The sequence below is a fragment of the Megalobrama amblycephala genome, linkage group LG3, assembly GCF_018812025.1.
Source record: "Megalobrama amblycephala isolate DHTTF-2021 linkage group LG3, ASM1881202v1, whole genome shotgun sequence".
Taxonomy (NCBI): Eukaryota; Metazoa; Chordata; class Actinopteri; order Cypriniformes; family Xenocyprididae; genus Megalobrama; species Megalobrama amblycephala.
Window position 1 is genome coordinate 51333516 of NC_063046.1, and position 9102 is coordinate 51342617.

The following is a 9102-nucleotide window of genomic DNA, read 5'->3' on the forward strand; positions in this document are numbered from 1 at the left end:
CAAGACTGGAACTTCAAATGGGACCGACTTCTATGGTCAGATGAAACTAAAAAAAGAGCTTTTTGGCAGGAAACCCACCAGATGGGTTTGGTGCACACATGGATAAAAAGTACCCCATGCCCACGGTTAAATATACTGCTGGATCTTTAATGTTGTGAGCCTATTTTTCTGCTGGAGGTCCTGGACATCTTGTTCAGATACATGGCTTCATGGATTCTATGAAATACCAACAGATAAAAAAAAAAATCAAACCCTGGCCGCTTCTGCTAGAAATCCAATAATGGGCCATAGTTGGAGCTTCCATCAGGACAATGATCCAAAACAAACATCAAAACCAACACAAAAAATGTGTCACTGAGCACAAAATGAAGCTTCTGCCATGGTCCCCTGACCTGAACCCTAAAGAAAATGAGTGAAGTGAACTGAAGAGAAGAAGCACCAACATGGAGCTGGGAATCTCAAGGATCTGGAGAGATTCTGTATGAAGGAATGGTCTCTGATCTTGTCAGGTGTTCTCCAAACTCGTCAGGCATTATAGGAGAAAACTCAGAGCTGTTTCCTTGGCAAAAGGAGGTTGCAAAAAGTACTGAATAAAAGGATGCCAATCATTGTGGCCAACGTGTTTTGGAGAAAACCATTTATTTCATAATGTGATTTTTCCCTCAACTTTCAATTCTTTTCCTTCAATGAAAGATTAGATTTTTGATAATTTTATGAATTAAAGATCAAAAGGATAAACAATGGAAATTTATTTTTATAGTCATCTCTGATCATATTTACCAAGGGTGCCAATAATTCTGATCACCACTGTATCACTTCCTGGATAAATGTAAATGTAACATACCCATGAATGTATTTTTATAAGCAGTTTATTGCTGTAAATATTTAACATTTATGATATGCATTAACTATTTTAATTTGCCTTTCATTTAGTTACAGTAAAAGGGAACAATACTCTCAAGGATATTGTATTAAAGTTGAAAATGCAAAATGTTATTTATTTTTTGTCCCTATTCTTTAAAGGGAAGAAACACATCTCATCTCTTGGTTTGTAAAAATAATACTTCATCAGTTCTTCATATTTTTTTTAAAGTTATGTTTCACTGTATTAGATTGCCTCTGTAACTGGATTTTTTTTTTTTTTTTTTTTTTTTTTATTAACTGATTTTTATACTGTTGTGCAGTAGCTTGGGGATTACATTTGTCTTTAAACAGTATGACATTAAATATTGGAATATGATTACAAAATTGAGTGCATTATGCTTTTGTTACATTTATTTTTTTTACATTTATTTACGTTTATCATTCCAAGAGTTCAAATGGCAAAAAATGTTATAAATAAGTGATTAAATGTATATCTTTAATGTACTATTCATCTACTGTAAATGTTAGAAGCACTTTAGTGGATTTTAGTTAAAATACTGCAAAACTACGTCTGCTGTAGTAAGCCATTGCTTAGAAAAAAAAGTATCTCCTTCAAATATATGTATGCATCCGTTTAACTACACAAAAGAGTCTTTCATTTAAGAATGTGAGTTTGATTATATTTAATTAGATTAATTACATATTTAAGGAATCTTTCCCTTCAGCCGGAACCGAAGGAGAGCTGTCATCATTTACCATAAGTGGACAAGTAAGAGTGACGCCTCTGTTCAGCTGGGTTGTCATTGGCTGTGACTTTATTGCAGAACTCGCTGTGATTGGACTATCTTTTAACGCATATAAAACAGTGCTTTATCTTACAAAGTATGTTTTAGTGTGAATATTATGTTACTCATACATTAAGTTAACTATAAAGTGTTTGTATGTTGTGAGAAATTACTCCTACCGAGATCCAAACCCTAACCCTAGCATCTCTGCCCATTTCAATGAACTACAGCGCCATGTTTTCCTTTCTGTATTACATATAACAGCATTACCTCAACACAAGACATACCAATGGACTTGCACACCTTTCTGTCTTCTTTGGGCACGAGATGGCCATGTTCCTTCCTCACCCTAAACAAAGGACTTCGATGAGTTTGCTTTTTGTAATGACTGGTCTTCCTTCTCTGCACAGAAAAACAAGAAAGTCTCTACTTACTCTATGTGCAATTACTATTGTTCTTAAAACATACAAATTGAGACAGTTATAAATAAGTTCATTTACCATACCATTCAGGAGAGCATTTGATGAGTAAATACTGATTTAAATATCTAGAAACTTTACCTGGGGAGGGCTGATCACGGCAAGATTCGCAGCGACTCACTATAGTATCTCTTGTGAGGATTGGCTCTTAAAAGAGTTGTTGAGTTTGATATTGTAAAGATCTTAAAAAGAAGAAATAAGTAAGCTGCAAGTAATCCTGCAAGACAGAAAGGAAGGTAATTTTATTACATTACATTAAAGTTGTCAATTTATATATAACTAGGATTTCCTTCTGTAAAGAGTGTAGCAATTACTGGCATATCCCAAGCGACGCTGGGGGCACTTGACCATGCTTCAATTTTTTACGCCTCGGGAGTGAAAACGGGTTGTTCTGCAGTGTAGTCCTACACCTTTCTTTGTTTGTTTCTTAAGTTCTGTATAGGTGCTTTGGTCCCTCTTCTTGTATTTTGCTTTTCTATTTCTATTTATGATCCATATCTACTTTTCCCTCTGTTTGCTTCCCCTGTTTGTGTTTTGCTCATTTAATAATAGATTGAGGCACTGTTCACACCACTATGAAATTATTAAATCACGATAAAAGGCGCTGCAAAAGTCCACAACACATACAAATAGAGAAACGCGCTGCAAAAGTCCACAACACATACAAATAGAGAAACGCACTGCAAAAGTCTACAACACATGCAAATAACGTGCTGCAAATAGCACATACCAGGCCCAGCGATCTCAAGCCCCTTCTGCGATGATCTGAATGATGATGATGAGGCTACTTTTAGAATTAATTTAATATTTTAAGTTGCCCCGCAAATAATTTATAGTGCATCACGCATAGGTTTGCAAAATTCTGGGAATTTTCAAAACTGGAAACTTTCCATGGGAATTAACGGGAATATATGGGAATTAACGGCAATTAATGGGAATAAACAGGGAATTTGCAAAATTGCAGGTTAGCCTATAACAGGGTACTTAAATGTAGTGGAAAAAAACATCTAAAACAATCAGATTTAATCCAATTTCAGTTGAATTTTTAATCTGACATTCACACAGCACACTGCTTAGTGCAGGGCTATTGAGGCCACACCTCCTGCATGCACTGTGCATTCCCCCAGTCCATAACATGCACATTTGATCAAAAATACAAAAAAAAAAAAAAAAAACTGTAAAATTGTGAAATATAACTACAATTTAAAATAATGGTTTTCTATTTTAATATACATTAAATTATAATTTATTTCTGTGATGCAAAGCTGAATTTTCAGCATCATTACTCCAGTCTTCAGTGTCACATGATCCTTCAGAAATCATTCTAATATCATGATTTGATACTCAATTATCAATGTGATACTTTTTTCAGGATTCTTTGATGAATAAAAATGTAAAGAACAGCATTTATTTAAAATAGAAAGATTTTTCTGTTGCCTTTTTGTGCAATATCAGAGACTGTAAACAGTCCACAAGAATGTCATGTGGGAATTTCAATGTCATCTTGCAATTTTTTAAGCACTGCATGCACATCTAGTGTTTTTTAACATACATTTTATTTTCACTAAATTATTTAACAAGACCCTCAAAACACACTCTGAATGAAATCTTCCTTGTATTCACAAAGTATGAATCTAACAGTCATGCAGTTTTAGCAAAGAGCATAAGAATAATTCCTTAAATAAAATAAAGCAAATAAAATGGCTAAGCATGCCCAACAGCCTTAAAACAATGTTATTTCAAACTTAATCATATAATAATATTAATTTATTTAAAAAAATACAATTCTAATTACTCCATCCAATTACAAAACTTTAATTCCTGTGTTATTACACACTGAATCAGTAATTTCATGAGTTATCCAGAAGACAAGAGTTTGTTTGTTTGTTTCCCAGATAGCGTACATCTGCAATGTGTCTGTTAAAGATCAATTCATCTGGAAAGCATCTGCTGTTTACAAACATCTGATAGACATCTTTAAGATGTCAGTTTTACATACATTCTAAACATCTTAAAGACATCCTCTAAACGTCTATTTGACATCTGACAGGAAACGTATTGCAGATGAGAAAACACTCTAAAAAATACGTCTTCCAGATGTAAACACAGACATCAATTAGACGTCTCCGAGATGTACGTGTGGTATCGGGTTAGGTAGGCTATTGATTCATCAGTGTGTTTCTGCAGGAATTTACCTGCTGAACGCACTGAGTTTGAGCTTCGTACTGGTATTCTGAAGCCATAAAGCAGCGATAGATATGAGGGGTAGTATAACTGCAGATGAAAATACATGATTCACACACCGACAGATATGGCGTGTGTTTCAAGCTGCCCAAAACCGCTTCTGAATGAAACACTCCACAAGTCCCTCAGCGATCTTCCTTTCATTAAAGCCATTGTCAAAGTGCTTGTTCAAAACCAGGATGACACACACAATCATTTGCCACTGTTAATACACAAAATTACATGTAATATGCACGCAGCCTTTTTCATTACCGGTGCACGCTCTGGATTTGATACGACGATGCTAAAATAAATCTTCATTTGTCGCGTGTTTTAGTCTTCAAATAAAGTTCAAGAGCTCTACTTGATGTGTACATAATTTAGTAGAGTAAAAACAATTTCACAACTCCAGTTTTATTCTACATATGAAGGGAGAAAACACAAGAGAAAGGCGTTAGTGGAGAAGCACAGACACTGAACAGAGCAGGTTGAATCTACACGGTTCTCATGCTGTGGTTAAATGCGCAGCTCTGCCCAGCAGCGGCTCATTGTTAGTCAGTTTGTGTGAGTCCAGGTTTGCCCCGAGAAATCATGGCAGAAGAAACCGCTCCAGCAGCTGCCGCGACCAAAGCGGCCAAGAAGAAATCAGCAGTTAAACGCAAGAGAACCGGCCCAAACGTCCGCGAGCTCATTGTCAAGATTGTGTACGCATCTAAGGAGAGGAGCGGTGTGTCCCTCGCTGCCCTGAAGAAAGCGCTCGCTGCCGGTGGCTACGATGTGGAGAAGAACAACTCCCGCGTCAAGATTTCCCTTAAGAGTCTTGTGACTAATGGCATTCTGATCCAGCCCAAAGGGACCGGCGCCTCTGGCTCCTTCAAGCTCAACAAGAAGCAGGCCGAGACCAAGACAAAACCTGCTAAGAAAGCTGCTTCTAAAGCCAAGAAACCCGCATCCAAGAAACCTGCTGCCGCTAAGAAGCCCAAAACTGCAGCAACAAAGAAACCCAAAACTGCAGCAGCAAAGAAATCCGCCGCTAAGAAATCGCCGAAGAAGGTGAAGAAACTAGCCGCTAAAAAGGCAACAAAGAGCCCCAAGAAGGCAAAGAAACTAACGACTCCTAAAAAAGCAGCCAAGAACCCTAAAAAGGCGAAGGCAGCCAAACCCAAAACGGCGAAACCTAAAGCAGCCAAGCCTAAAAAGACAGCAGCAAAAAAGAAATAAAAAAAAAAATATTTTTTTTTTTTTTTTTATTAAAAAGGCTCTTTTAAGAGCCACCCACTAATTTATAGTAAAGAGCATTATTTCATCGGTCTTCTGTCCAGTGATAGTGCCATTAGCTTTACACTATCAAGTTTTAGTGTTAGAGCAAAATATGGCCGCTTTGTTCATGTGCAAATACATTTCTAAATTTGGTGAGAATGTGAATTTCTTGAGTATGTGTGTAGACATTTACATTTTAAATACCAGTAAATTCTTAAACTACACTGCTTCAAGACCGACTTTAATTTATGCTTAAAACCAGACAATAAAATGAAAAATGGCAGTTCAACGTGCTTTACAGTCATAACTTGGACATACTGAAACATATTGAAAAACAATGAAAATTTAAGAAATAAAAACTGAAGAAATGAATTAAGTATTTAAATAAAGAAATACGTTAAAGGAAGCTGATGTAGTAGTACTACACTCTCAGCTACTATTCAACCCTGCCTCAAGGTTGAATAGCTTATTTTTTTATTATTGCAAACAATTCAAAGATGACATTAATGAAATACAACTTTGCATACATTACACAGAATGTGTTACACACCATGTTTTCCTCCATTGAATTATCCATTTTAGAACCCCCCAAAAATTCCCTTTTGTAGAAATTGAGTTTTGAGATTGAGAAAGTTGACGAATAAATGTATTATTACATTCTTTAACGAAACACCTCCCAAACATAGCTCCATGAGGAATCGCTTTTATAACAGAGTTAAATTCTTTATGGATATTCATAAAATGGTTGAATAGTAGCTGAGAGTAGTAGTACTACTACTACTACTACGTGATGTGCTTAGGGCTTTGTAAGTAGCAGAAAGATGATTGGATTTGGGGTTTGGAGGGAAGTTGACTGATTGGCTTGATGATGTGTGCAGACTTCAGCCAATAGGAGACTAGTGCGCTTTCTTTTACAAGTCAGAACATAGCTATATCGGAAGTATCACTTTTACTTTGTATAGAAGAAGAAAACAGCTGTAAATTACAATGAGTGGAAGAGGCAAAACCGGTGGAAAGGCTCGCGCCAAGGCAAAGACTCGCTCTTCCAGGGCGGGCCTGCAGTTCCCCGTCGGCCGTGTTCACAGACTTCTCCGTAAAGGCAACTATGCTCAGCGTGTTGGTGCCGGTGCTCCGGTTTATTTGGCCGCTGTGCTCGAGTATCTCACTGCTGAGATCCTGGAGTTGGCTGGAAACGCCGCTCGCGACAACAAGAAGACCCGTATCATTCCTCGTCATCTGCAGCTGGCGGTACGCAATGACGAGGAGTTGAACAAGCTTCTGGGTGGTGTGACCATCGCTCAGGGTGGTGTGCTGCCCAACATTCAGGCCGTACTGCTGCCTAAGAAAACTGAGAAGACAGCGAAGACCAAGTAAACTGACTGGAGGTTTTCTTCAAACCAATGGCTCTTTTAAGAGCCACCCAATTTGTCCATGAGAGAGTGATTTCTTTTTTTGTCCAATTTTTATTTAAACCTGTCTGATTATAAAACAAATTAAATTTAAAATATAGCGTTTTAAACGTTTCAGATGGTTTCGTGAATTGACAGTTATTTTACTCGTCACCTTTATATAGCACTTACAATACAGATTTCAAAGCAGCTTACAGTATGACAGGAAAAACAGGCTGTTATTCAGCTGAAGTTAGTTCAGTGTTAAGAAAGAAAACATTTTATCCCTATACAGTCGCACTGCACTTATTATTTTACGAACATATTATGAAAATGCATGTAGCATGGCTAAAAAGATTCCGACTGGTATACTGATGTAAGCCTATACACAAATATGAAGAAATAAAATAATGAACGTGGTAATGGTCACTTTTTACAGTTAGTTCCACAAGTCCAACTCTTCACATTCAATAAGATTTAAAGAAACAATCAGTTTCTGATGAACAAATTTAAGACTGATTTCGCCTATTCCATATACAAACAGGCAATAGAGCACGTTTTCGCGGGAACCACAAATTGTCTCTTCTTGTTTGGAAACATGAGGCGCACATCCATTGGCCAACTGACATTTATAGACAAACAATAACCAATCGAATGCCTCTGAAGTTACGTCGTCCAGTGGGCGCAAGGCAGCACTATATGCGCTATGTTGTAATGACATTTTTACTCATTCATACTGTTGAAAGAAGTACATTCAGTGTTGCCAGACATACGATAATTATCGTATTTGTACGATAATTTTGACCTCTGTACGATGTACGATCAATAATGAAAAAAATCCCATAATGTATGATGATTTCAGAATATTGTTTCATTTCAAATGCATGTCATTGTAATCATAGGACTTCCCAGTCAACACGTGAGATCATGCGATGATCACAGTGACATCACACAATCCTCATACTTATGGCGTTCGGACGAGCTCATTAATATGACGTTGCAACATGCACTCGTCTCACTGAACGTCTCACTGACGTCTTAATTTTTTGCTATTAAATCCATTCATTTTAAGACGCAGACGAGGCGTAGACGTCACGCAGATGTCACGTAATTCACGTGTATGGCGTTCCGAATGGCTCAAATATATAACTTTGTATGAGGGGTGAATTCAACAAAATTTGATGATTGCTAAGCAAACTGAGAGGAGAACTAACGTGTATACGCAGGCCAGCCGTCTGGCCAAAATCCCATAGTATTCAGGCGTCAGACGTAAGATATGAGACGTTAGACGTCACGGTCACGTGTTGGAGCTGCGCTCAAAGTGCGCGGCGGCGATGGCGGCGACGTAGTTGAGAAAGTATATTTTTTTTACTTTGCGTCTGGATAACGTACGTGTGGATAAACGCCTGGATAACGTACGTGTGGACTAACGTCTGGATTTGTATGTGTGGATAACACTAATGATATTTTAGCTTTATTCCTATTTTGCCCAAAGGAAGCTTTAAGGTGTAAATGTTCATAAGTTGGAGGAAGCATTACAAATCTGTCTCCCTGATTGAAGCTTGGCCATTCCTCCGGCCACCTCTGTTGAGCAAGCACCGAATTAACAGCTGACTTTTCTCCGTTTAAAGGACACACCGGCCATTCCAGCTGAACTAAGGCCTTCACCTCTTAATATGGAAAATAATAATAACAAGCCCAGAAATGCATATAAGTGGCCATGGTAACACTGCAAGTGCCCGCTTGGCTTGAAGCAGCTAAACAAATAAAACACAACAGAGTCGAGCTCGACGGTCAAACGTGTTTATTTTTTTATTTTTTTTAAGCGCATGTTTACTTAGAAAAATAATGGAAAAGTGCTGCAATGGCATAAACAACCTTAAGGTTAGAACAACGAAATAAACAAATATATTGCATGGTTATACACGCTCGTTTGAGATGTGTTGCATTAATTATTATTAGAAGACTTATTTATTTGTTCTCATGTGCTTGTATTCGATTTGTCTAATAAATTGAATTACTATAGCCTATTTAAGCTTTAGTTATATTTTAGGTGATGTTGCTGGGCAAGTGAATTAAGAACAGTGCTCAGTCATAAAAAAA

The 9102-nt window shown here is 37.3% G+C and overlaps 2 protein-coding genes across 2 annotated transcripts; both read left to right on the top strand.

Moving 5' to 3' along the window:
* The first annotated feature begins 4282 nt into the window (after positions 1-4282).
* Positions 4283-6287, top strand: LOC125265641 (histone H1-like). Its single transcript, XM_048186004.1, has one exon. The coding sequence runs from the start codon at positions 4943-4945 to the stop codon at positions 5570-5572; it is 630 nt and encodes a 209-aa protein (XP_048041961.1). The 5' UTR covers positions 4283-4942; the 3' UTR covers positions 5573-6287.
* Positions 6288-6401: 114 nt separating this feature from the next.
* On the top strand, positions 6402-7194 carry LOC125265646 (histone H2A-like). Its single transcript, XM_048186008.1, has one exon. The coding sequence runs from the start codon at positions 6599-6601 to the stop codon at positions 6983-6985; it is 387 nt and encodes a 128-aa protein (XP_048041965.1). The 5' UTR covers positions 6402-6598; the 3' UTR covers positions 6986-7194.
* Positions 7195-9102: the final 1908 nt, after the last annotated feature.

Excerpts from the sequence above, each read along its gene's own strand:
- LOC125265641 (XM_048186004.1), top strand. The coding sequence starts at position 4,943 with ATGGCAGAAGAAACCGCTCCAGCAGCTGCCGCGACCAAAGCGGCCAAG.
- LOC125265646 (XM_048186008.1), top strand. The coding sequence starts at position 6,599 with ATGAGTGGAAGAGGCAAAACCGGTGGAAAGGCTCGCGCCAAGGCAAAG.